General features: G+C 46.9%; 1 protein-coding gene and 1 long non-coding RNA gene across 3 annotated transcripts; one reads left to right on the top strand and one right to left on the bottom strand.

Annotated features, from left to right (window-relative positions):
- Nucleotides 1-4,370: 4,370 nt before the first annotated feature.
- On the top strand, nucleotides 4,371-27,796 carry FOXJ2 (forkhead box J2). 2 transcript variants are annotated; one of them, XM_002822860.6, is made up of 11 exons: nucleotides 4,371-5,522; nucleotides 11,832-12,178; nucleotides 15,000-15,074; nucleotides 16,043-16,111; nucleotides 16,293-16,433; nucleotides 17,131-17,329; nucleotides 20,269-20,676; nucleotides 21,083-21,184; nucleotides 21,748-21,957; nucleotides 22,902-23,000; nucleotides 25,060-27,796. In XM_002822860.6, the coding sequence occupies exons 2-11, from the start codon at nucleotides 11,846-11,848 to the stop codon at nucleotides 25,146-25,148; spliced, it is 1,725 nt and encodes a 574-aa protein (XP_002822906.3). In that variant the 5' UTR covers nucleotides 4,371-5,522; nucleotides 11,832-11,845; the 3' UTR covers nucleotides 25,149-27,796. The 2 variants fall into 2 exon arrangements, with proteins under 2 accessions (XP_002822906.3, XP_063568079.1); XM_063712009.1 differs by lacking the exon at nucleotides 4,371-5,522 and adding an exon at nucleotides 7,995-8,595.
- Nucleotides 19,186-20,260, bottom strand: LOC129049041 (uncharacterized). The gene is made up of 3 exons (XR_008511807.2): nucleotides 20,034-20,260; nucleotides 19,710-19,832; nucleotides 19,186-19,338 (listed from the first exon to the last, which is right to left on the bottom strand). It is a non-coding gene; the product is annotated as an uncharacterized LOC129049041 (long non-coding RNA).
- Nucleotides 27,797-27,955: the final 159 nt, after the last annotated feature.

Consider the following 27,955-nt stretch of genomic DNA (forward strand, 5'->3'; position numbering starts at 1 on the left):
GCCCAGGCTGGAGTGCTGTAGCGCGATCTCAGCTTACTGCAACCTCCGCCTCCCGGGCTCAAGTGATTCTTCTTCCTCAGCCACCTGAGTAGCTGGGGCTACAGGTGCGTGCCACCAAGCCCGACTAATTTTTGCATTTTTAGTTAAGACAGGGGTATCACTATACTGGCCAGGCTGGTCTCGAACTCCTGACCTCGTGATCTGCCCGCCTCAGACTCCCAAAGTGTTGGGATTACAGGTGTGAACCACCACGCTCGGCTAAACAGTACTTTTTAAAAAATTGTTTATCTTGTAATAATTCAAACACATACAAAAGTAGAGAAAATGAGATTTTTTTTTTTTTTTTTTTGAGACAGTCTCATTCTGTCGCTCAGGCTGGAGTGCAATGGCATGATCTCGGCTCACTGCAAACTCCACCTCCCGGGTTCAAGCAGTTCTCCTGCCTCAGCCTCCCGAGTAGCTGGGATTGCAGGCACCCGCTATCATGCCCAACTAATTTTCATATTTTTGTAGAGACGGGGTTTCCCCATGTTGGTCAGGGTGGTCTTGAACTCCTGACCTCAGGTGATCCACCTGCCTTGGCCTCCCAAAATGCTGGGATTACAAGCCTGAGCCACTATGTCTGGCCCAGAGAATAGCATTTAAAAAAAACTGTTGTAAAAAGCAACATTTGTTCAATTTTTCATCTATCATCTATACCCCTCTCCCCCATTACTTGATTATTTTGAAGCAAATTTCAGGCATTTCATGTCTAAATACTTTAGTATTCATAAATATTCATAAAATGGTAATTCCATTAGCACCTAAAGTATACAATAATTGTTTGATATCGCCCTCAGTATTGGAATTTTACCAGTTGTCTCATAATACTCATAGTATTTTTTTCAGTTGCTTTGTTCTAATCAGGATCCCCCAAAAGGTCTACATATTGTATTTGATGGACATGTCTCTTGGTCCACATATATTGCATTTGGTTGATAAGCCTCTCAGTCTCTAGGTCCTTCCGCCTTCAGGCATTTAACTAAATATATTACATGTGTGAAGGCACATAATCCCTTCACAACATTATGAAATAGGTACTATTATTACCCCCATTTTACTGATGAGGAAACTGAGTCACAAAGCAGTTAAATGACTTACCTAAATTCTCACAATTATTAGGACTCAAAGTTGAGAACCACTATTTTTGTTTCATGTAATATATAGTCTCTAATAAATGCTTCCAAAATGTGCGTTGTAGCATATTAGTCACCAATTTTATAAAGAAGAGTTTTGTTCAAGGTAAATTAACACTCATGAATAATTATATAACATGTTTTATTACAAAGAAGGGTGGATCCTTACATTTTAATTTCTGCATGTTTCAGTGACTTAAAAAATCCTTCTCCATATTACCCTCCTTAATAGAAAGTAAAGTGAGAATGAATGTAAGTGCTTCCCCCCAATCTTAGGGCAAAACCAGACCAAATCAGCCTTGTCAGTTTCTTTTAATTTTAAAAATTACATAAACAAATCTACACAAACACTAATTATAGATACATTAAAAAATGAAGTAAATTAAAATAATCCATAAACTCACATCTTTGGTGTGTATCCATCTTCTATGTGTCTATTGGTATGCACACAAATATATGCATGAACATATATTTATTTTAAAAAGCAACTATATGATTGCATTATACAAATTTTAAAATATTATTTTCTCACTCAAATAAGTCAGATATATACAACAATGGTTCTTTAAAATAATGTATGCCTACTGCAAAATATCTAAATGATAAAGAACATTATAAAAATAAAACAACTCCACTCACTCTACCTTTCAGAGATAAATACAATTATTCTTGTAAATGCTAAATAGTACTCTGTTGTACAGATGTGCCATAATATATTTAAAATTACCCTATTTTGGATATTTAGGTCTTTTCTAATTTTCCAGTTACAAAAAATACTGCAGCAAATGCCTTGTAAAAACCAAATAATTTCTTGAGCTTTTTATTTTTCCAAATTGCCAGGAAGATTCTAATCCTTCCCTCATGTTTCCATTTTTAGTACTTCTGCCTGTCACTCAAGCCCTCCAATTTCCATACATAGGAAATATCAAAAACGGTTGAAACATAACAAGACATCAATACACAGCAAGAAAGATTTGCCGCCAAATTATCCGCCTGTGGGAGAATTATTTAATGCCTCAAAGAGGGGAAAAATACATCTTTAAACCTGAATACAGGAAGTGTGAGGAGGAAGAACAGGCTTGGTTTGGTTTACTGCCTTTAATTTTGAGGATGACTTTAAATTCTGATCGCTCCGGACAATGGTATAGAAGTCAAGAGCTGGGCATTGGAGTCATTTGGATTTAAGTCCTGACTTTGCTGTTTACTAATTAAGTGAACTCACACATAGTATCTGTAAGTCACAATTTTCTCATCTGTAAAAGAAGTATAATGATAGTGTCTTAGGGAATTGCTAGAATCATCAATGTGACAACACATGCAGAAGAATGCTCAGTGCAATGCCTGGCATATTATAAATATAATTATTAATATAATATATACATATAACTTAAGTATGCAGTCTTTGGGGGGCAATTCAAATATTTTGCAAGCACTATTTTTGTATTCGTATTATCTTTTTTTTTTTTTGAGACTGTGTCTCACTGTCTCCGAGGCTGGAGTGCAGTGGCACGATCTGGGCTTACTGCAACCTCCGTCTCCCGGTTTCAAGTGATTCTCCTGCCTCAGCCTCCCAAGTAGCTGGGATTACAGGAGGCACGCACCACCACGCCTGGCTAATTCTTTTTTTTTTTTTTTTAACTCCAGCTCTGTCACCCAGGCTGGAGTGGAGTGGCGCGGTCTCGGCTCACTGCAACCACCGATTTCCGGGTTCAAGCGATTCTCCTGCCTTAGTCGGCACTACAGGCGTCCGCCACCGCGCCGGGCTAATTTTTGTATTTTTAGTAGACACAGGGGTTTCACCACGTTGGCCAGGCTGATCTCTAATTCTTGACTTCAAGTGATCCCCTCGCCTGGGCCTCCCAAAACTTTGGGATTACAGGCGTAAGCCACTGCGCCTGGCCTCCTATTATCTTATGTGATATAAAGTAGAAAGCAGGCCAGGCCGTGTTTCCTGCCTGTAATCCCAGCACTTTGGAGGCCTAAAACGGGAGAATAGTTTAAACGCAGGAATTAAAGACCAGCCTGGGCAGCATACTGAGACCCCGTCTCTATTTAAAAAAAAGAAAAAGAAAGAAAGGAAAGAAAGTAGGGTAGTTTGATAAAAGTTTAAAAAGCCAGAGTATGGGCCGGGCGCGGTGGCTCACGCCTGTAATCCCAGCACTTTGGGAGGCCGAGGAAGGCGGATCACGACGTCAGGAGTTCGAGACCAGCCTGGCCAACATGGTGAAACCCCATCTCTACTAAAAATACAAAAATTAGCCCGGCGCGGTGGCGGACGCCTGTAGTGCCGACTAAGGCAGGAGAATCGCTTGAACCCCGGCGTGGTGGCGCGCGCCTGTAATCCCAGCTACTCGGGAAGCTGAGGCAGAAGAATCGCTTGAACCCGGGAGGTGTAGGTTGCAGTGGGCCGAGATCGCGCCAGTGCACTCCAGCCTGGGCAATAAGAGTGAAACTCCGCCTCAAAAAAAGAAAAAAAAAAGCCAGAGTATGAAATATATAAGAATTTGCAGCAGAATAATATGACTTCAGGATGTGACAGCTGTAAAGGGTAAGCAGGCCGAGTATCAAGGTCCCTTCTTCGCTGAGCAAGATTGCAGAGAACAAGGGCCGTGCACAAGTTTACGAAGCTGGAACAAGGAACAGGACCCAGATCTTCTAATGTTTATTTCACCGTTACACGCTCATTTATCATGTATCCACTCATTCAAGGAGCATTTACTGAATTCCAGGATGATATAAAGGTAACATAAACTTCACCCCAATCTTCACCTCAATGCTCATGATCCTTTATAAATCATCTCGAGGGAAAGAGAAGCCCATCAAAGACAGTCCTGAGAAAGCTGGGGCTGTTCATCTGTATACGGAGTTTTAACAGAATGAAACGCCGGAGTTGGGGTGTCAGCTGGAATTGACGGTATACGGTGCGCACAAGGGAATCTCCCGACGGGGAGCAGTGAGTTGTCATCCTGGGTAGACGGCGAGCTCCCGGAGCCACGCGGCCGCAGGTGGGCGAGGGCGGCGAGACCCCTCGCTGGCCTGAGAGCTGCCGTGGCTCTCCAGGCGGAGCGCACACCCGGCAGCGCGGCTCGCGGCTCGGCGCCGCCCGCGGCTCGGCGTCTCCCGGCTCCTCCTTAACCCGCGCCGGGAGGCGGTGGCGGCAGCGGCCGGCGGGCGGGGGAGGGGGAGGGGCGCGGAGCGCGGCGCGGAGGCCGGGGAGGAGCCGGGGCCTGCAGCGGAGCCGAGCCGAGCCCGAGCCCGCGCCGAGCCCTGACACTGTCCGTCCGCCTTCTGGCTCCCCGGGAGCCCGGACTGGTCGGAGCCCGAGCGGTGGCAGCGCGGGGAGCCCCACGCGCCGAAGGGAGCGGACCGGACAGGACGGCCCTAGAGGAGGTGCTGCCGCCACAGCAGCAGGGACCGGAGTCTCGAGCCGCGGCCTCCCGGACCGTGCTGCCCAGGCCAGCTCAGGGAGAGCCGGGAGTACGAAAGCCCCACCCTCTGGGGCACCCCGGGAGCGGAGGCGGGAGCGGGGACGCGAGCAACCTCTCCCCCTGTTGGAGAGAAAAGACCCTTACCACTCGGGTGAGGGAAAGAAGAGACCCCTGGAGGGGACGCCTCTCTCCTGCCTAGAGGCGAGGAAGACCCCTGTACTGGCCGGGGAGGAGACCCCCAGAAGTGGAAAGAAGGGAGCTTTCCGTAGGGAAGCAGAGTGAGACCACCCTAGCGCGCCCCCGCCCCTCCAAACACACACTCTCAACAGTTCAGGACTTTCGAGGCAAAGAGAGACGGGGCTGTGCCTATGGAGTAGGCACCCTCGGCCCACCAGTGTTCACAGGGGACAGGAGTCCTTACGTTCAGAAGCCACTCCAGGGAAAGAAGAGGAATCGGCTTTCAGCCTTCTGGAGAGGGGAAGACCTCCCCCTCAACTTCCTCGTGCCTAGACAGTGGAACGGGGTAGATCCCCTCCGCTCATATCTCCAGCAGACAGAAAGAGCCCTCCACCTCAGAAAGATCCAGTTTGGGGGGGAGGGGAACTCCCCCAAGGGGGAGGAGACAACTCCTGGTTGGGAGAGGCTCCTCCCCTCCTCCCCAGGGTAACAAGCAGGGTGTGGGGGGTGTGCCACCTTCCCCAAGTAGGACCTCCTTCTCCTCCCCCTCCCCCTCCTCCGCCCTTGACTCCTCATCCTCAGGGGACCCAGTTCCCCTCACCAACTTGGGAGGCTCAGCCAAGTACAGGAAGAGCCACTGAGGATGACAGCCGCCCCCTGCCTCTGAAGAGGGGAATCCCTCCAACCCCAAACTCCAGTACCAGGTGGTTCCCTCCCTTTGCCGGAGGAACCTTGGAGACAGGTTAGTGCTTTCTTTCATCTTCTCTCTGTCATTGTCTGGCACTAGTGGGTGTAGGGGGTTGAGCTGGTGGATCGTGGGTTTCACTACCGGGGAAGATAGAGTGATGACTCAGAAAATCCAATGGGAAATGTGATCCAAGGGAGCTTCTGGATTTGAACCCACATCTTGCTGCAGAAGCTCTGAGAAATGGGTTTCTTAGTGTTTGAGGACTAAAGGGATGGGATTCATTTTAGGTCCCTTAGGGAAGTGGATGTTTTCATGCTGAGGAAAAGGGTTATCAGAAAACGGCTGCATTTTGAGAACATGCGTACTGTGTAGCAGTGATTTACACAACCCAACCAGTGGTAAGACTCCCATACCACCCTTCACCCTTGGGCCTTTTCACCTGGAGAGTGGGCTGTCATGAAAATCACGGTGGCATCTGGGGTCCTGGCCTTGCCCAGGGCATGCCGAGGTCAGCTTAGTGTTCACCAGAGGTGTTCCCTCCAGGTTACTGCAATTACAGCTCCCTTGACAAGAAAAGCAATCTGTTCCTGCTCATCCTATCTCAGTTACCAAGAGGCCTCCTCTCCTGACATTTCCATTCCTAGCTGGATGTATGCCTCTGCCATAAAATCCAAAGGGAAAATGGGAATCCCACATGTTCTGAGGCGAGAAGAAAGTGTGCAGGGGAATGCCAACTCCTGGGTTGAAGTGCTTCCTTGATGCTGGCCCTGAACCACTGCCCCAGTCCCCTTCTCGACTCCTGTTTTTTGCTCACAATTCTTCAGGAAAAATTAGATCCTGGATATGAAGGGAGGAGGGCTGCTGCTCCGCTTCTGTCCAGACTTCCGTCTAAACAAGTTGACCACTGGAGAGATTTCACTTCTGAGGAGTATATAAAGTTTCCTTCCAGAAAAGTACCTAATAGTCTCATCCTCTCCCTTCCTGTTTCTTGTTCAGTTCTGAGTCCCCGAAACCTTGTGTTAAAGTTTTCCTTCATAAGCTAGGGAATTATCAAAGTCCAGAATCTTCAGAAAAGGCAGGAAAAGGGTACCAGGAGATCCTCCCCTGAAGCCTAGGCTGTTTTTAGGAGAGGTCAGTAGCTGCTTGTCTGCTTTCCTGCCTTGCCATTAGCAGATACCTTATCTTGTCTCACAGCAAGGACAAGTTGTGAAGGAGGCTTCATCTGACTTCGCCTTTCATATTTCCTCCTCTCTCTGGGGCATGGGTGAGGTCTGCCTAAGTTCCTGAGCATATTCACTTGTCCTGGAAGCTACTGGTGGTATATGAGATAGGGCACAGATTTGTGTGGCTGTGCTGTAGGACAACATGCATATACTTCTTAATTCAGGTGAGTGTGGCTCTCTCTGTTTCAAGTGGGTATGTGTGTGGAGACAGGTACTTATGTGCTTTTCAGACTATACTCCAGTTACCTAGAATTGTATGTTTCTGGTGGGCCTCTAGAAGCAGGTGCCTCTGAACAAGGACATGGATAGGTGGTGGTAAGGATGCCCATCTGAGGGGAAAGGCTTGGCCTTCCCCCAGTCAGTGGGAGCCCTCGTGACGGTCTACAGGACAGTCCTTTAAGCAGCAGGGCAGCCCAGTCTCAGGCTGGGATCATTTCTTCTAGGACTAATAAGAGAGCTTCATTGCTGATACCTCTGGTCTCAGAAGGATGAGGATCCTTGACTCCTAACTCCAGAACTCCCTCCCCTACCTTTTACAAAAGACGCCACGCTGGTTAACAGCAGCCTGTTTCTTGTAAAGTGCTTCACTAGATGCTGGCCTGCACCTGCCTGAATGGCTCAGGGTGAACTATATCACAACACCTCCAAGTACGCCACCGCCATGCAGTTTAACTTGCCCTGCTTGGACTGAGTTCCCTAACCCTGCTTGCTTCTCTGGAATCAGTTAGAAGCAGGTGGTTACTGAGTGGGATTAACTGTGGTTTAGAGAGTGTGCTTTCCCAGGCCATGTCTTATGACTACACCTAGTTCACCCGGGAAGATAAGAGATGATAGTTCCTCATTCCTTCATCCCTGGAGTCTTCCTGATCCTAGCATTAGCCAGTACTGGGTGATATTATCTCCAAAGGAAAAGTTTGAGATTCTGACATCCTGAAAACCATTGCCGACGCAGTGCGGGCTTTGTAATGCAAACCACTGCAGGCTTGCTGCTTCCGCTCCTATCTCTATAGTCTGTCAGTTTGCTAATTTTTAATTTCTAGTATTCTCTTTTTTCCCCATTTAAAAACAATAGCTACACTTATTTTTTTTTATTTATTTTTTTTGAGACGGAGTCTCGCTCTGTCGCCCAGGCTGGAGTGCAGTGGCGCAATCTCGACTCACTGCAAGCTCTGCCTCCCGGTTCACGCCATTCTCCTGCCTCAGCCTCCCGAGTAGCTGGGACTACAGGCGCCCGCCACCACGCCCGGATAATTTTTTGTATTTTCAGTAGAGGCGGGGTTTCACTGTGTTAGCCAGGATGGTCTCGATCTCCTGACCTCATGATCCTCCTGCCTCTGCCTCCCAAAGTGCTGGGATTACAGGCGTGAGCCACCGCACCCGGCCAATAGCTACACTTACTTAGCACTTACTAAGTGCTCTAAAAATATTAACTCAAGGTAATCCTTACAACAATCAAAATAGTGGAGCTGGGATTGAAACTCAGGTAGCCTAACTCCTCATGTGCTACACCTAGCCACTGCCCTCTTTATTCTGGCATTCTGTATGAGGCAGGAAGTTATCACACCTTATTACCTGACATTGGCATTGGAACAATTAGTGGCCTTTCAGATAAAATGGGAAGAAAACTGAGCCTGTTATTGTAGATCTTACATGTTTCATCCAGGATCGGTCTTTCACTCCCAGAATGTCTATGTGTCTGTTTTTCTCTGCCTTTCTCCCAGTTCCGTAGTCTTCATTAGACGTCGTGTGGATGTGATGGAGCCTGCCCTTTGGCTGCCTTTCCCAGCTTCTGTGGGTATTTCCTTTCAGTCTTCCAGCACACAGAGAAGAATGTGGCCTGACTCAGGTTCTGCCCAAGCCCCGTGGCACAAGGCCCACCTGGAGAGAGAGGTCTGGGTAACTAGGTTGGTTGGACTGAGAAATGGAAGTACCTCTTGTTTGCCTTTCTAATAATAGCCCTGAACATTAGCCTCGTGCCATTATTTTGGGGAGCGTGGAATGTGTGGCAGCCACGAGCTCATTAAGTTTCATTCACTTCCCTCCAGGGACGATGCTTTGGCAGGGTTTATGGGTTCATCTCTTTTATGGAAGGGGAAAACTGAGGCATCAAGACTTCACTGGGGGCCAGGCATGGTGGCTCACACCTGTAATCCCAGCACTTTGGGAGACCGAGACGGGTAGATCACCTGAGGTCAGGAGTTCAAGACCAGCCAGGCCAACGTGGTGAAACCCCACCTCTATTAAAAATACAAGAATTAGCTGGGTGTGGTGGCGTGTGCCTATAATCCCACCTACTCGGGAGGCTGAGAAAGGAAAATCGCTTGAACCTAGGAGATGGAGGTTGCAGTGAGCCGAGATCGCGCCACTGTACTCTAGCCTGGGCCACAGAGCAAGGCTTCGTCTCCAAAAAAAAAACAAAAAACACTTCATTAGAGAGGCAAGGGGTGGTTAGGGGGTTAGGGACAGTCCAGGAGGATTTGGAATAGAACCAAGGAACCTCAGTCTCCGAGGCTTTACATGCTGGGCTGCCCTTCACACATGGGGAAGTGAAGAGGGTGAGGAAATGGGATGGGTCAAAGGAGAACGGTGCTGAAAGATCAAAAGGATCAGATGCTACAAGCTGCTTGTAGCTGGTGAGATTTGAATATATTTTGAGTGCTGGGCGCTGTGTCTGGAGGGCTGACTGGAAGGGGGCTGGAGAAAGGTTAAATTTAACCTCAGTATCCTAACCTGGTGCTGGGGTAAGGGTAGGGAAGGGCGTAGAACAACTTGCAAAAGGCTGAGAGTGCTTCCCTTTCAGGAACTCACTGTGATTGGCATGTGCCAAATGGGTTCTTCTGTAAGCCCTCTAAACACTTTAAATCCACTGTCATGCCCCTGTCCAGTGTTGGAAAAGTCGTTTCAAATGAACATCAACTGAAGGCCTCTGTGCTCTTAAGATGAAATTTCCTAGGGATCTTTAGAAGGAGATAAATAGCGAATAGGGCAGAACTACTTTAGGGACCTCCCCATCTGGGGAGGACCCAGGAGGACCCTGGGCATTGGAAACCTGCTCATTGGCATGCCACTCTTCAGTTCGGATGACCCAGCTACAGGACTGTGATCCTGCTACGAGTATACAAGTATATATGTCATCTGCTATAGCCCAGGGACTGGGGTGTTTTGACTTAGTAGTATTGGAAGGTGTGAGGTTCCTGGAATGATTAAGTGTTCCTATTAGTTTCCAAGTTTCCATGGTTAGGGCAATGTGGTAGTGGGATGAAGAGGAGGATAGTGGGAGAGAAGCTAAGGATAAAGGGGAAACCCTTCATGACGCTATTTGTAAACATGCCAGCGCCCCTCCCTCCACCCTTTTTCTCCTGTCAAACAATTCTTGGGTGAGAGTTGGGTCTCTTGCTGCCCCGGCCCCTGAGGCACTAAGGTGTTTCCTTCAGCCTTGTGGAGTGAGTGTGTTGCTGGTTCGGAGCACAGGGCTGGGTACTTGTGCACACATGCAGACTGCCATCTGCGTGGGTGGGACCTTGGGGAGAGGGGAGTAAGTGAGAATGCTGACCCCTAGGAGAAAGGCTTAAGGGTCAAGGGCAGAAGAATCACTACCTAGGATAGAAGAGGGAGCTGAGACCCTGAAGGATGTGTTGGGGTCAGGAGAGAGGGGGACATGGTCCTATCTGCTGTTGAGCTTTGGCCTGCAAAGTGCGTGGATCTGTTGTTATTTTATGGATACGCTTGTGCATATATCTGGCTGTGGATTTAGAGATCACTTACATCATACGTTTCTGTTCAGGATTCTGAACTTTGAGGCAATCTAGTCCTGGCTCCTCAGGAGAAATACCCTGGTAGGACTGAGGAAGAAAATGTTAGCTGGTAGCTGGCAGCTGTGCAGGCACAAACCTGTTAGGCAGCAAATGCTTAGGGGGTTGCTGGCATCAGCTCTAGGGGAGCGCCAAATGGCTACCTAGGGGTTCTTGCCAGCCTTTCTAGACCCTGCAATATAGATATCACCCATCGTTCTTCACCTTTCCTCAGCAAGATGTCACTGTAGCTATACCTCTCTGCTGGCAAGAGCGCCCAGGCAGTGTGGGTGGCAGCAGGGTGTGCAAACATCAGGCGTAGGCGGTCTGGCAGCTCCAGGAGTTTGCATGGAGGTGCAGCGAGCGTGCCTGCCTGGCTGGGAAGGAAGGAGGGAGGAGGAGGGCGGAGAAGGGGAGCCAGCTCCGAGCCCCAGAGTGGCTATTTTTAGCCAGGCTATCTGATTGTTACCGGTAGGCACACAGCTGGGTGTCTCCCTGGCTCCATGAAGCCCAGCAGGCTGAGAGGTGGGAGGTCCTTGTGGATGACTTCTTCCTGGTGTTGGTGTCTGTGGGCGGGAGCATGCAAAGGGTAGCTTAAAAAGTGTGAGGGCACCTGTGTACTCAGGATGTGTTGCTTCTGTGTGTGACTTTGTCCTCTGGTGGTAATGTATGCTGTGTATGTAATCGTGATCTCTGTGTATGTGCTTCACTGTTTATGTGTCTGTCTGCTGGTTGTCATATATAATTTATGCCTGGGATATATCTAATATGCCTCAGGTGCACATGTGTGTGGGATAAAAAGGGCAAGTGCTCGTAATGCATCTAGTAGGAAACATCTTTAAAAGTGTTGGTGTGTGCTTCATCCATGTATGTTTGTATTTAGGTAGACTTTTGCTTTATATGTACGTTCGTGCCATCTATCTGTGGATGTTGTATGAAAATATAACAGGTGTCACATGATTGGAGAATGGACTTTAATTTTACCTGCTATCTAACTGGGGTTTTTCTTTTTTCAAACTCATTCCTACGTAGTTTAAAAATACTATGTTGTAGGGCTATAAGTAAGGTGAATTGAGGAAATAGCTCAATTTGGTGTGAAGTTTGATCTCTTTTAGTCCTACATGGAGAGGCCTCTTGGCCCTGCTCCACAATAAGATGTAGGGTAACTAGCACTCCATCATCTGGTAGGTAGATCTGCTTGGGGATTCTGGGAACACCTGGTGGAAGGCCATGCCATGGGTGTCTTATGGGAATGAGAGTAAGAAGAAACTCTACTTCCCTCAAACAAAAGGATTTGAGTATTACTTGCCCCCAGTATTTTCGTCTCCTCTTTGTCTTCTTCTCTGCAGAACCCAGAAGTACCATGGCTTCTGACCTAGAGAGTAGCCTCACTTCCATAGACTGGCTCCCCCAGCTGACCCTCCGAGCTACCATTGAGAAGCTTGGAAGTGCCTCCCAGGCTGGGCCTCCCGGGAGCAGCCGCAAGTGTTCACCAGGCTCACCCACAGATCCTAATGCCACCCTGAGCAAAGACGAGGCAGCAGTGCACCAGGACGGCAAGCCACGATACAGCTATGCCACTCTCATCACCTATGCCATCAACTCCTCTCCAGCCAAGAAGATGACCCTCAGCGAGATTTACCGCTGGATCTGTGATAACTTCCCTTATTACAAGAATGCTGGCATTGGTTGGAAGGTAGGAATGCTTCTATAATCTTGGCTTAGTTTTAGCCTTCAACAGCCTTTTTAGAGAAAAAGGTTTTGTTTCTTCTTGTAACCTGTTCAGTTTACTCTGGTTTGTCTCAGAGATGTGAAAACTTGAATTCTCATATGTTCTGCCCTCTACTTTTTTTCAGAGTTGAACAACTTTTATAAGGTATATTAGGGAAACTCCAAGCCATTAAGTATAGTGATGGGGATGTCAGGACGCTGTTGCTCATCACACCCTCTTATTTATTTATTTATTTATTTATTTTTTTTTTTGAGACAGAGTCTCGCACTGTCACCTGGGCTGGGGTGCAATGGCATGATCTGGGCTCACTGCAACCTCTACCTCCCAGGTTCAAGCGATTTTCCTGCCTCAACTTCCTGAGTAGCTGGGATTACAGGTGCCCGCCACTGTGCCTGGCTGATTTTTTGTATTTTTAGTAGAGACAGGGTTTCACTATGTTGGCCAGGCTGGTCTCGAACTCCAGATCTCATGATCCACCTGCTTCAGCCTCCCAAAGTGCTGAGAATACAGGCATGAGCCACTGCACCCAGCCCACATCCTCTTGTCTTCTGATCCCTCAAAGAGGATATTCATTTCACAAATGTTTATTGCCATTCTATGATATTCCAGTCACTGTGCAAGGCATGGCATCACTCCTTCCTACCTAGAGGTAGGAGTCTAATCTAGAGCATCAGGTTTCCATAGCTCCATTGCACAGTCTATCATCTTTTGAAAAGCTGCATTCCAAGAAAAATAATAATATAATTAGGTTCTTTATCAACAGCTGGCTACCAAGCAAGTAATGAGAAGTTAAGTTGTTTGGCTGGAGATGAAGAAAGAAGGGGCTCCTCTCCCAAGCAAAGAAGGAAGGCTGATATGCTCAATTTTTTGGAGCAGTAGATCATTTGTCAATTGTTGAGTAGGAATGGGAACTTAATATGTAGTTATCTCACTCTATAAATCCCCAGTTGGCATACAAACCATGTAGTGAGTTGGAGACTGTTGAAAGCACTCAGCTTTCTTTTTCTTTTTTTTTTTTTTTTTTTGGCGGGGGTGGGGGACACGGTCTTACTGTCCCCAGACTGGAGTTTAGTGGTGTGATATCGGCTCACCATAACCTCCGCCTCCCGGGTCCAAGCGATTCTCCTGCCTCAGCCTCCCGAGTAGCTGGGATTACAGGTGCGTGCCACTGCTGCCTGGCTAATTTTTGTATTTTTAGTAGAGATGGGGTTTCACCATGTTGGCCAGGCTGGTCTTGAACTCCTGACCTCAAATGATCCACCCGCCTCGGCCTCCCACAGTGCTGGGATTATAGGTGTGAGCCACTGCACCTGGCCTCTTTTTTTTTTTTTTTTTGAGACAGAGTCTCGCTCTGTTGCCCAGGCTAGAGTACAGTGGTGCAATCTTGGCTCACTGCAACCTCCGCCTCCCAGGTTCAAGCGATTCTCCTGCCTCAGCCTCCTGAGTAGCTGGGATTACAGGCGCCTGCCACTGCAACCAGCTAATTTTTTTTGTATTTTTAATAGAGACGGGGTTTCACCATGTTGACTGGGTTGGTCTCAAACTCCTGACCTCAAATGATCCACCTCCTGGCTCGACCTCCCAAAGTGCTGGGATTACAGGTGTGAGCCACCATACCCAGCCTCTTTTTTTTGTTGTTTTGTTTTGTTTTTAAAGACAGGGTCTTGCTCTGTCACCCAGGCTGGATTGTAGTGGTACAATCACAGCTCACTGCCGCTTGAACCTGGGCTCAAGCAATCCTTCTACCTCAGCCTCCTGAGTAGCTGGGACTACAGGCATGCACCACCATGCACAGGAACTTTTTTTTATTTTGTAGAAATGAGGTCTCACTGTGTTGCCCAGGCTGGCCTCAGGCTCCTAGACTCAAGTGATCCTCCCATCTCGGCCTCCCAAGATGCTGGAATTACAGGCATGAGCCATTGTGCCTGGCCCATTGAGCTTTCCCTTTGTAAATATGTCCCTGCTAGCTACCATAATCCCCAATCCCACCCAACACACACATTTTTTTTTTTTTTTTTTTTGAGACGAAGTTTCGCTCTTGTTGTCTAGGCTGGAGTGCAGTGGCGCGATCTGGGCTCATTGCCACCTCTGCCTCCTGGGTTCAAGCGATTCTCCAGTCTCAGCCTCCTGAGTAGCTGGGATTACAGGCATGTGCCACCACGCCTGGCTACTTTTTTGTATTTTTAGTAGAGATGGGGTTTCATCATGTTGGCCAGGCTGGTCTCTAACTCCTGACCTCAGGTGATCAGCCTGCCTTGGCCTCCCAAAGTGTTGGGATTATAGGCATGAGCCACCACACCCGACCCCAACACGCTTATACAATATTTCTTTCCTCCAAATGTGAACATTCTATGGGCTATTGAGAAAATGAAGGTGATCTGTGTTTCTGTTTCACTCATAATTTATATAAAAAGTTTTAAAACATTGTTCTTTTGCTATCAGTAGGGTAGATTGAGGAACTGGGCAGGTGTGATTGTGAGGCATTTATATACTTGTCACTCGGCTGGAAAGATTGAAAAACTATATAATCAGTTTTTCAGAAGCATTAGTAATCAAATTTATAGCATCCCCCCCATCAATTTAATCTCTGCATTTTTCTTATCTCATTGCTATTGCTATTTGATGCATAATTCCCTCCATCGGTGTAGTTAAGAGGTACTGAGCTTACCCTGATACTTCAACTCCATGGTGTATTATTTTTTGTGTGTGTGTCCCTCTGTGCTCTATTGGAAAATTTTCTGCTCTGCATAATGCTCAGGCCTAACTTGCTTCTCTGCATCTCCAGAATTCAATACGGCACAACCTTTCTCTCAACAAGTGTTTCCGGAAGGTGCCCAGACCTCGGGATGACCCTGGGAAGGTAAGATACTACTGTAAGCATTGAAAGGAGGAGTAGGAAGGAGAGTGAAGTAGTTGACAGTCCAGAGTCCTGTGGCTGTTTTAATTACCCAGAAGAGGAAATCATGCTAATTAGAGAAGCATCTTTATTTTTTCTCAGAGGAAGCTTGGTTGTCAAGCTTATGGGCCCCCAGTAGAATGGGTGACTAAGAAAGACTGTGAGGCCAGGCGTCGTGGCTCATGCCTGTAATCCCAACACTTTAGGAGGCCGAGGCGGGCGGATCAACTGAGGTCAGGAGTTCAAGATCAGCCTAGTCAACATGGTGAAACCCCGTCGGTACTAAAAATACAAAAAATTAGCCAGGCGTGGTGGTGCATGCCTGTAATCCCAGCTACTCAGGAGGCTGAGGCAGGAGAATTGCTTGAACCTGGGAGGCAGAGGTTGCAGTGAGCTGAGATTGTGCCATTGCACTCCAGCCTGGGCAACAAGAGTGAAACTCTATCTCAAAAAAAAAAAAAAAAAAAGACTGTGAAATCTTTTTTTTTTTTTTTAAATAGAAATACTTAGGGTAAAGTTGACTTTCATGCTCCCCCTTTTTTGTGTGGTACTCTTTTTTCCTAGATGTAAAAGGTAGACTTAATAACCTTTGTACAAACATCTCTATACAAAAGTCCCTGGTGTTTCCCCCATAAAAGAGAAGGGATGGATCATTCTCTCCATTCGACAGATGTGGATGCTAAAGTCCAAGCAAGTTTTGCCTCAGGTCAGAAGGGAAGGGAGAGGCTGTGTCTGGACATTTCCAGCTCTTTGAGCTAGATGCCATTGTTCTGCCCCTCCAAAACAATCGAGGCCTGTGTTTGGACCACAGGATTACCTCTGGCATACTCAGTGAGTTTCTAGGACAAATTTGCTCTTCATTAATACCCAGAACCCTGGGAGGTTCTGAATGTAACAATTTTGTTTTCTGTGGGAATGGGATCTCCTTCCAGGGTTCCTATTGGACAATTGACACCTGCCCTGACATTTCCCGAAAGAGAAGACACCCTCCAGATGATGATGTAAGTTTCCAGCTCATGAGGAGATGCCATATCTGAGCCAACTGCTCCTTCCACCTCCTCTTGTGGATGTTCGGTCCTTTCAGAGGCAAAGGTGGAAGGAATACCAGCAGAGGGGAAACCATGGGTCTTGGGAGGATGTTGTGCCTCTGCTTATAGATTTCTTTTTCTTCACAACCCTCAGCTGTCCCAAGACTCACCAGAACAGGAGGCAAGCAAGAGCCCACGGGGAGGCGTTCCAGGGAGTGGAGAAGCCTCTCTGCCTCCTGAGGGGAATCCACAGATGTCACTTCAGAGCCCCACATCTATTGCTAGCTACAGCCAGGTAGGAAGCAGATATGGCAGGGGTCATGGGATGGGTGGTGAATAGATTCAGATGTCTCCCTGTTTATTCAGAATTATGTATTGAGTATCTGTGATATATGAGGCAGATAAATTGAGAAAGAAGGGGAAGGCAAAAGAGGGAAATAGAGAGAAATAGAAAGGCATAGCAGAACTTCGAGAAATATCAGGAAGAAAAAGCTGGGCACAGTGGCTCATGCCTGTAATGTCAGCACTTTGGGAGGTCGAGGCAGGCAGATCATGTGAGTCCAGGAGCTTGAGACCTGCCTATCCAACATGCCAAAACCCCATCTCTACAAAAATACAAAATTAGCTGGGCGTGGTGGCATGCACCTATAGTTCCTGCTACTCGGGAGGCTGAGGCATGAGAATCACTTGAACCGGGGAGGTGGAGGTTGCTGTAAGCTGAGATCACGCAACCATACTCCAGCCTGGGCGACAGAGTGAGACCCTGCCTCAGAAACAAACAAACAAACAAAAAGAAGAAATGGAGACTGATGAGAGAAAGAGGGTAGATTCAAGATAAGAACTAATGAGAAAAGAAGGAGAAAATGATGCTGGGTCATTGAAGAGCTAGGCGAGGATGAAGAGGACAGACAGGAGAGCCTGGTGACCATTGAAGGGTTTTATTGGTCCCTCAGCTGGGACACTGGTCAGGAATTTCTTACCTGTTTTTGCAGGGCACAGGATCTGTGGATGGTGGAGCAGTGGCAGCAGGGGCTTCAGGCCGAGAAAGTGCTGAGGGTCCCCCTCCCCTCTATAACACCAACCATGACTTTAAGTTCTCCTACTCAGAGATCAACTTTCAGGATCTAAGCTGGTCCTTCCGCAACCTCTATAAGTCCATGCTGGAGAAGTCCTCTTCCTCCTCTCAGCACGGTGAGTCTGAAGTTGGGATGGGTGCATGGAGACGTTTTTATCTTGTTGAACAAGTGGGGTGACATTTTCTTTTTTCCCTTATTTTTTTATTTTTATTTTTTTGAGATAGGGTTTCACTCTGTCGCCCAAGCTGGAGTGCAGTGGTGCGATCTCGGCTCACTGCAGCCTCCGCCTCCCGGGTTCAAGCAATTCTCTCATCTCAACTTCTCGAGTAGCTGGGAGTACAGGCACGTGCTACCACGCTTGGCTAATTTTTGTATTTTTATTATTTTTTTTTGAGATGGACTCTCGCTCCTGTCGCCCAGGCTGGAGTGCAGTGGCGTGATCTTGGCTCACTGCAACCTCCGCCTCCTGGTTTCAAGCAATTCTCCTTCCTTAGCGTCCCGAGTAGCTCGGACTACAGGCACTTGCTGCCACACCCAGCTAATTTTTGTACTTTTAGTAGAGACAGGGTTTCGCCATGTTGGCCAGGCTGGTCTCGAACTCCTGACCTCAGGTGATCCGCCCGCCTTGGCCTCTCGAAGTGTTGGGATTACAGGCGTGAGCCACTGTGCCTGGCTTAAGTTTTGTATTTTTAGTAGAGACGGGGTTTCACCATGTTGGCTGGGCTGGTCTTGAACTCCTGGCCTCAAGTGATCCACCCGCCTCGGCCTTCCAAAGTGCTGGGATTACAGGCGTGAGCCACCGTGCCCGGCCATATTTCTTTCTTTTTTTTATTTTTTTGAGGCAGAGTTTCGCTCTTTGTTGCTCAGGCTAGAGAGCAGTGTCGCGATCTCGGCTCACTGCAATCTCTGCCTCCCAGGTTCAAGCAATTCTTCTGTCTCAGCCTCCCAATTAGTTGGGATTACAGGCTCCCGCCACCACGCCTGGCTAATTTTTTTCTTTTTTAGTAGAGACAGGGTTTCACCACGTTGGCCAGGCTGGTCTTGAACTCCTGACCTCAGGTGATCCACTAACCTCAGCCTTCCAAAGTGCTGGGATTATAGGCCTGAGCCACTGCGCCTGACCCATATTTCTTATTTTTAACACAGAGAGAGGTATCACTACTCAGAGGAAATATTTCATGAACTAAAACTGTTTGGAGTCAAGCGAGCTCATCTGTCTTTGTGCAAATACAGCTGTTTCAGGAGGCAAGCTAGGTTAATAGCTTCAGAAAGTGAGTTGGAGGATTGCCCTTTCCAGGGCTAAGGGCGGTGATTTTAGGGCTGCAAGCGAGTCATTTGGAGGATGACCACGAGGGGGCAGCAGCAGTACCCTCTCCCGAAGAATCCCAGCGTTTCATTGTGAGAAGTTTCTTTTTACTTTTTAGTGTATTTATATTTATGTTACTTTTATTGTGAAAAATTGCAAACAGATGCAAAAGTGTGGAGAAAAATATAATAAACCCCTGTGTTCCATCGCCCAACTTTAACAGTTATCAGTATTTTATTAGGCTTGTTTTGTTTACCACTGAGCCTTCTAAAAATTGGAGTAATTTAATGGAATTCACATATACCATGTCATTCCACTCATAAATACAACTTTGATATACACCGCTAAATGATGACTTTCTTCTAGTTATCTACCATGACATTATCATTCCTAACATAATTGATAATACATCCTTAATATCAGCTAGTATCTTGTCCGTGCACATTTTCCTAATTATCATGTGAGAATGACTTAAAATTTTTATTGGGAGGCCCCTTGAGAGAACATCTGGTTCGGCCCTCTGCAATATCTGTGTGTTCGTTTTTTAAATAACTTAGAGACAGTGTTGAAGTTGATTTCAGGTGAGGCATTAGACCTTCTCGTTCTGTGCAGTGGCCCTGTGTTGGCAGCAGGCGCTGAATGGAATGATAAAAACTGGTTAGGAGTCACTTTTTGGAAAACTTATATTCATTTTCATGAATTTCTTCTTGTATATCCCAGGGGATCAATTCCTAGAGTTGTGTCCAAGACTGTAGCATTTGCTCAAGAAATGAATCCGACTCAGGTGGTTGGTTGATTGGAGACGGGAACATGAGAAACTGTCAGAAATAAAGTAAAAAATTAGATTGGGTGAGGACAGCCTAGAGTTCACTCAAGTTTTATTGTGACCGAAAGCCCCTAGTCTCAGACTTTTGTTCTTCCCGGCCTGTCTGCTTGAGAAATAACTCCATCTTGTCTCTGCTCGTTACCCAAGCTACATTTGTTTATAGAAGATACAGGAATGACTTGGCAGTAGCAGAGTGTAGAGAAAATAAGGGGCCGGTCGCGGTGTCTCATGCCTGTAATCCCAGCACTTTGGAAGGCCAAGGTGGGCGGATCACCTGAAGTCAGGAGCTCAAGACCAGCCTCAACATGGAGAAACCCCGTCTCTACTAAAAATACAAAATTAGCCGGGCGTGGTGGTACACACCTGTAGTCTCAGCTACTCGGGAGGCTGAGGCAGGAGAATTGCTTGAATCTGGGAGGCGGAGGTTGTGGTGAGCCGAGATCGCACCATTGCACTCCAGCCTGGGCAACAAGAGCGAAACTCCGTCTGAAAAAAACAAAAAAAAAGAAGGAAGAGGAGATAGTAGACAACTGCTGGCTTTGTTTTGTTTCTGATTTACTTTTTTTTTCCCCCTAAACACTAGATGACCAGGGATGGTTTCCTTCTTAAAGTTCACCTGCTGGGAAACTGTGATTTCAGGCCTTCAGCCAAATCCCTAAAAAGTAGCATTAAATGCTACACACTGACCTTTTTAGTAAGATTTCAGTGGTCTCCACACTGTCAGGGCCCTCCTCTAACCTAAGTGCCTTCCTGTTTCTTGTACCTGCCAGGAGGGCCAAAGGGATCTTTGCTGCCCTAGAATGTTCTTACCCTTTTAACTCCACAGTTTTAGTCTGAGGCTTCCCATCTCAACCCAGGGAAAATCCCATTTTGTGAAAAATGCATTGCTTAAGTCACTTGCCTGCTTCCTCCCCACCTGCAGGCTTTTCTTCTCTCCTGGGGGACATCCCACCCTCGAACAACTACTACATGTATCAGCAGCAGCAGCCACCGCCACCTCAACAGCAGCAGCAGCAGCAGCCGCCACAGCCACCTCCCCAGCAGTCCCAGCCACAGCAGCAGCAGCAGGCACCTGCCCAGGGCCCCTCAGCTGTAGGGGGTGCTCCTCCACTGCACACCCCAAGCCCAGATGGTTGTACCCCACCAGGGGGAAAGCAAGCTGGGGCAGAAGGCTATGGGCCTCCCCCTGTAATGGCCATGCATCCACCCCCCCTGCAGCATGGAGGCTACCACCCTCATCAGCACCATCCCCACTCCCACTCTGCCCAGCAGCCACCACCTCCACAGCCACAGGCACAAGGCCAGGCTCCCATCAACAACACTGGCTTTGGTGAGTAAGGAGGGTGCAGAGTGATCTAGAGGAGGGTGAGGGTGATGTCCTTGTCCTAACTGCGGCATGGAGGTGCAGTTAGTTAGGAAGTTAATGATGGGTCTTTTAGGCTTTGCTCCTTCATGTGAGCTAATTTGAACAGTTACTGCTTAGAACTCTGCCTTATAGAATTCTTGGATCTATTGAGATTGTTTTACATATTCTCCTGACTATGAGCCTGGCTGTACTTAAAGCATAGATAACTTTTTCAGTCCTAAACCCCCAGAGAGGAAGAGTCCAAAACTTGGAAATGCAACTGATAATCTGTATAGATGCAAGAATCTTGCATGTAGTCAGCCTGGTATCACTTGACTGCTGTCTTATACTTCACTCTATCTTATTATCCACTTTCCCCTCCTCTTTACAGCCTTTCCTTCTGACTGGTGCTCTAATATTGACTCTTTAAAGGAAAGCTTCAAGATGGTGAATCGGCTCAATTGGTCCAGCATTGAGCAGTCACAATTCTCAGGTTAGTGATCAAAGGATGAAGGAAGAGAGGGATACACTGTAAGGGAAAACCCAGTAGAAACTGGAACCGGAAGGGGGTGGTTAAATGAAGTTCCAGAATTGAGGATTTCATTGTTTTTCTTTCTTTTTACACAAGATGGATCATATTTACATTATTTTCAAATTAATCCAAATTAATCTTGTCTTAACTGAAAATGTGGCAGTGAATAATCCTAGTCCATTCTGTCTTTGGGAGAGAGAAGGCCCTCAGGAATTTAGAAGCCATGGACCACTATTTTGTAGTTTTGTCACCACTTACTGACAGTGTGACCTTGGCTGAGTCACTCAGTCACATTGAAAGTTTATCTTACTCATCAGTAAGATGGAAATTATAAGAATTTGGTAAGGGATCAAATAGAATGAGAGTTTGAAAATGCAGAGCTCTGAAAGATGTAAATTGTTATTGTTAGTGCCTGTTATCAGTGGGGGTGATTGATGATGTGTTTGGAACAGTGAGATAGGGCTGGGTCTGATAGGGGCTTCCTACCTCTGCAAGGTTTGCATTGCTTGCTTCCCTCTTTGTAGAACTGATGGAGAGTCTACGACAGGCAGAGCAAAAGAACTGGACCCTCGACCAGCATCACATTGCCAATCTGTGTGACTCCCTCAACCACTTCCTTACTCAGACTGGTCACGTGCCCCCTCAAGGGGGTACCCACCGCCCAGCAGCCCCTGCCCGTATTGCTGACTCCTGTGCCCTCACCAGTGGCAAACAGGAGTCAGCCATGAGCCAAGGTACTGCACCAAGCCAGTTGCCATGGAGGTGGAGACTATGTTGAAAAGGAAGCATAGGAGAAAGGCAAAAGAGAACTGAGAGAAAGGATTTTATGGGGCAGTGACCCAAATTGAGCAGTGGAACTAGTTTATCAGTTGACTGAATATCTGTTGAATCAGTGAAGTCCTAAACTGAAAAATGCAAAAGAAATAGACTGTATGATTCCTTTTTAGACCTCAGTTTGGGAGATCAGAATTACTTAAGAAAAGGAAGGAGATTTGTTAGAGAAAGGCTGTATTTTAAATTTGCGTCTCAGTAATCCCCACCGCCTGGGTGATACCAGATGAAATGGTGGTTCTATACTTACATGATGTTCAAACTAGTGAAATGAGAGAGATGTCATGATTATGTTCCTGTTTCTTGTGTTTTTTTTTTGAGATGGGGTCTCGCTCTGTCGCCCAGGCTCTGGAGTGCAGTGGTGTGATCACAGCTCACTGCAACCTTGACCCCCTGGAGCTCAGGTGATCCTCCCACTTTAGCCTCCCGAGCAGCTGGGACTACAGGTGTGTACCACCATGCCCAGCTAATTTTTTTTGTATTTTGTGTATAGCTAGGGTTTCACCATGTCGCCCAGGCTATCTTCAAACTGTTGGACTCAAGGGATCTGCCCACCTCGGCTGCCCAAAGTGTTGGGATTACAGGCATGAGCCACCATACCTGGCCCTATGTTTCTATATTTTTCATCCTTATATCTTTCCTATTTCACAGTTGTACTATCCATTTCTTTTTACCCTCAGTTGTGAGGACTGACAGCTTCTGCAGAAAGCCTTCATGCCTGCAGGAGCTACAGAACAGGGCAGGGAAGAGAGAAGGAGGATGGGAGCAAGGGTATATTTTTTTCTTCCCTGCTTTGTTGAGTACAGTGACCCCCCCCACTCAAGTAAGTCTTGTCTTGCTTTGGCAGTGAACTCTTACGGGCACCCACAAGCTCCCCACCTTTACCCTGGCCCATCACCGATGTACCCAATCCCCACCCAGGACTCAGCAGGATACAATCGCCCAGGTAAGAGCTAGGAAGTTTGTTTCAAAACTGTTGTACTCTGATGAGTTGTTTTGCTTTCCTTTGACTCTGAGCTGCCATTCTGTGAACTTTTGCCGCATCTCACTGGAGGGAATGAGCTTTTATAATTCCCAAGGCCTGAGGATGGGCTACCTGCTAAGGAGGTATATGTCAGGGGAGACTAATGAAGACAGATGTCCCTTCCCCTTCCCTTCCCCTTCCCTTCCCCTTCCCTTCCCCTTCCCTTCCCCTTCCCTTCCCCTTCCCTTCCCCTTCCCTTCCCCTTCCCTTCCCCTTCCCTTCCCCTTCCCTTCCCCTTCCCTTCCCGTTCCCTTCCCTTCCCTTCCCCTTCCCTTCCCCTTCCTTTCCCCTTCCCTTCCCCTTCCTTTCCCCTTCCCTTCCCCTTCCTTTCCTCTTCCCTTCCCTTCCCCTTTTCTTTTCTTTTCAACAGAGTCTCGCTCTGTTGCCCAGGCTGGAGTACAGTGGTGCGATCTCAGCTCACTACAACCTCCACCTCCTGGGTTGAAATGATTCTCCTGCTTGAGCCTCTCAAGTAGCTGGGACTACAGATCCACACCACCATGCCTGGCTAATTTTTGTATTTTCAGTAGAGACGGGGTTTTGCCATGTTGGCTAGGCTTGTCTTGAACTCCTGACCACAAGTGATCCGCCTGCCTCTGCCTCCCAAAGTGCTGGGATTACAGGCATGATCCACTGACCCCGGCTAGATGTACTTTAAAATTAGTAACTGCAATAGTAAAAGGAAGTGAAAGCATACATATTAGCAAAAGATAGCTATGTGCAACATTTATGTGTGGCTTTGGAATCTAGATGGAAGATGTGCTCAGGCAAATAAAATGAATTTGTTATTCACACATACTTGCTTTGTGCCCATGTCTGCTTTCCTGTCACCTGATCTCTAGAATCAGGGGTCTGGGACTGAACTATCTCTGATAGTGGGGGTGGGGCAGGGAGACGCTGAATTGCCATAGAACAAAATGAACAGATCCTTCACATTTAGACACATATAGAAAAATCACTGTTATTCTGCCTAACCACACGTGTTTTCAATTTTGGAGGTGACATCTGACTCTCTCTATTCTTTGTCCATATAATATAAATACCGATTTCTGTACTGCTATTTCATGTGATATTATCTTCTGTTTGTTTGTTTGAGTCAGAGTCTTGTTCTGTTGCCCAGGCTGGAGTGCAGTAGGCAATGGTGTGATCCTGGCTCACTGCAACCTCCGCCTCCCAGGTTCAAGTGATTCTCGAGCCTCAGCCTCCCGAGCAGCTGGGATTACAGGTGCCCACCACTGTGCCTGGCTAATTTTTATTTTTTAGTAGAGACAGGGTTTCACCATGTTGGCCAGTCTGGTCTAGAACTCCTGACCTCAAGTGATCCACCCATCTTGGCCTCTCAAAGTGCTGGGATTATAGGCATGAGCCGCCATGCCCAGCCATATGATATTATCTTCTGTATGTTATTTTATCGTGATCATATGTTTTACAGAAGTATAGTTTTTTTTTTTTTTTTTGAGACAGAGTCTCGCTCTGTCGCCCAGGCTGGAGTGCAATGGCACGGTCTTAGCTCACTGCAACCTCACCTCCCAGGTTCATGCCATTCTCCTGCTTCAGCCTCCCGAGTAGCTGGGACTACAGGCACATGCCACCACACCCGGCTAATTTTTTGTATTTTTAGTAGAGACGGGGTTTCTCCATGTTGGCCAGGCTGGTCTCGAACTCCTGACCTCGTGATCCGCCTGCCTTGGCCTCCCAAAGTGCTGGGATAACAGGTGTGAGCAACTGCGCCTGGCATCAGAAGTATAATTTTTAACGGCAGCATAATATTTAATTGCTGTGGAATGTAATTTACTCTAGTTTATTTCCTGAGACCTCACTGAAATGGTGACCTGCAACCAAAATTAACTCCAGCTGATAAGGGCGATAGCTTCACAAGGCCTTCTTGATGGTGTTATCTGGGGCTGAGCACAGTCCTTCTAAATTGAGGGAACAGCTTCCCATCCACTCTCCTTTTACTGTCTTTCTTTCTTTCTAACAGCACACCATATGGTCCCTCGGCCACCAGTGCCACCTCCTGGTGCCAGTGAGGAAATCCCTGACGACTTCGACTGGGACTTGATCACTTAGTGCATCACACAGTGTGGACATCAGCCCAGGGCCGCGTGGTGAAGTCTGGCAGTGGGGAAAGAGCAACCCCAGCCCATCCCTTCCCCCCGTCTGTATATAGACATATATCCTCTTTTTGTTCTTTCTCTGTCGGAGAAGCCACTGCAAGATGCTGCCGAAGATAACCCCCTCTTTCCTGCCTCATTCTTCTCTCTTCCTTCCTGTTGTTTCCTAGTTCTTTTATTATTATTCTTATATTATTATTATTATTATCGATTATATACTGTCCATAGTCTCCTGTCCCTACATCATGGATCATGTCCACCTTTTGCTAATTTAAAATCATCAGGCTGGAAGATGAAGCCATGATAGCTACAGAGAAAGGTTTCAGACTCCAGTTTACCTTTCTCTTGGAGAAACTCAATGCTAATCCCACCTTTTGGCCCTAAATTGTTTTTTGTTCCCATCAGTTTCAGGCCAGGACTGGAGAGGCCACATTACCAAGTAGAAAGGGTCTGAAACATTACTTGGCAGCCAAGAATTTGGAGGTTTTAAAATGGTGCTAATTCTGTCCTCTGAGGTCTTCCTTGTCCCTTTATACCTTCAATCCTTACTTCTGCCAGTCTGCATTTCCTATCAAGGGTGAAAGTGATGATGGTGGTGCAGGAGGGTGACAATAAAATCCTAGTGGAATTGGAGACCATTGGAAGGGATGGAATATAAGTCAGTGTGAAACTGAGTGTACACTGCCATGTTACATCAGTGTCCATTGGCTTGTTTCAAGCCCGTTCTCTAAGAAGATAGGATTGGTTTTAGCCCAAACTCTGCTTCTGTGGTAGGGCATGAGGACAACTATTCAGCATAGTTTTAGCTTCTTGGAGATGATTCCAACTTAACTATTTTGGCTTTTTAAACATTATTTTCTCTGAAAATTAATTGTGGCTCTTATTTGCATTTACGAATGATCTTTCCATCCCTTTTTCCCATTCAGCAAATATGAGTTTGTCCTCCTTTAATTGTTTGCCCAAATCTTCCACCCATCTTTTTTCTTCCCCCATTTTCTGGGATTCTCAACAAAGAAAAAGTAACCCATTATCACTCTGAGTTTCGTCGTGTCCTAAGACGTGATGGGAATCTCATTCCCACCTGTCTCATAGCAGAACCAAACCTTTAGTGTTGGTGGTAGGAGGACGGGGAGAGGAAAAGGGAGCTGGCAAAGAAATGGATAGGGAATATTTTAGTTCTTTAAATATATAGGCAGATGCTTCTCTTGGAATCCAGATCATCTGGCTGAAGCTTTTGCAAGTAGGCTTTGAGGGGTGAAGGAGATTGGTGGAGGAGAGTAAATAATCTAGAGGCAAGAGTTCAGTGAGGGCCAAGGGGGACCCCCAGAAAAAGGTATAGAGCTAACTCATCTCTTTTACAAGGGGTGGCCATGACTTATTGTTGCAAAGTACTCAGTGTATATTTAATGTTAATTGGTGAATTTTAGTTACGAGAGGGAAGAACAATTTTACTTCTGTCCTTATTTCACTTGCTGAAAAGCTGTGGGACAAAATGTATGGAATAGACAAGGCCACTTTGTGATTTCTGCTTTTCATGCATATTATTTTATTTACCCATAATTTCCAAGAGATTTGGCTTTCCGCTCTCCTGCTTTTTTCTTTCATCCACCCCTTTCCTTTTTTTGGAAGGGGGTTATATATGAGAGTTTATTGAAGAAGTCCAGTGAGGCTGAAGTAAAGGGGCAAGATAGGGCAGTTAACTAAAGAGCACTTTATTTCTTTGAAGCCTTTCTAAGAAAGAAATGGGGGTGCGAGTGGCTTGAATCTCCCATGATGTTGGAGGGCACTTAGTGGGGTTGAAGTATGACATAATATTTCCCATTGGGGAAAGGAGAATTTCTCTTAGAGGGTGGCAAAATGCCTTTGCCCAGTGTCCCTATTTTAGGCATCTTTTCCTTCCTTATTCCTTCCAGTCAGTGTGCGTCCTACACAAAACTTCCCGTCAGTTCTCCTCAATATTCCCCGTTTGTAAATGATCACTTCTCTTTTCTAAACCCTTTTCCTGTTCAGATCCGTACAGGATTTGCAAGGGTAGGATCATACATGCAAATGCCCCTTGTTCATCTGTGTCTTCTGCAAACTAGTCTCATGAAGAATTCTGGTGTGCAGCCAGGGTAGCTGAAGTTTGGGTCTGGGACTGGAGATTGGCCATTAGGCCTCCTGAGATTCCAGCTCCCTTCCACCAAGCCCAGTCTTGCTACATGGCACAGGGCAAACCTGACTCCCTTTGGGCCTCAGTTTCCCCTTCCCTTCATGAAATGAAAAGAATACTACTTTTTCTTGTTGGTCTAGCGTCGCTGGACACAAAGTATAGTCATTGTTGTATTGGGTGATGTGTGCGAAACTGCAGAAGCTCACTGCCTATAAGAGGAAATAAGAGAGAAAGTGGAGGAGAGGGACCAAAGGAGTAATTATTTGGTCTAGATCCACCCATCCCAACCTTTCTCTCCTCAGTCCCTGCTCCTCATGTTTCTGGTTTGGTGAGTCCTTTGTGCCACCACCCATAATGCTTTGCATTCTTGCATCCTGGGAAGGGGGTATATGGTCTCACAAGTTGTTGTCATTGTTTTTTTGCATGCTTTCTTAATAAAAAAAAAAAAAGAATGTTTACAGTTTTATCTTACTGGTAGTGGTCTCAGGTTTCTTTTGGCCAGGGAAGGAAAAGAGAAATGTGAAAGAATTTAGTTTCAGTTGGTCTTTATTCCTCTTCCACCTTCCACCACTGGGTTGAATTAGTTGACCCTGACATGTTTTGTGACCTTG

The sequence above is a fragment of the Pongo abelii genome, chromosome 10 (genome assembly GCF_028885655.2).
Source record: "Pongo abelii isolate AG06213 chromosome 10, NHGRI_mPonAbe1-v2.0_pri, whole genome shotgun sequence".
NCBI classification, from domain to species: Eukaryota; Metazoa; Chordata; class Mammalia; order Primates; family Hominidae; genus Pongo; species Pongo abelii.

Excerpts from the sequence above, each read along its gene's own strand:
- FOXJ2 (XM_002822860.6), top strand. The coding sequence starts at position 11,846 with ATGGCTTCTGACCTAGAGAGTAGCCTCACTTCCATAGACTGGCTCCCC. Across the intron at positions 16,112-16,292 it reads GACACCCTCCAGATGATGAT|CTGTCCCAAGACTCACCAGA; the intron begins GTAAGTTTCCAG and ends CACAACCCTCAG. Across the intron at positions 21,185-21,747 it reads TGAGCAGTCACAATTCTCAG|AACTGATGGAGAGTCTACGA; the intron begins GTTAGTGATCAA and ends CCCTCTTTGTAG.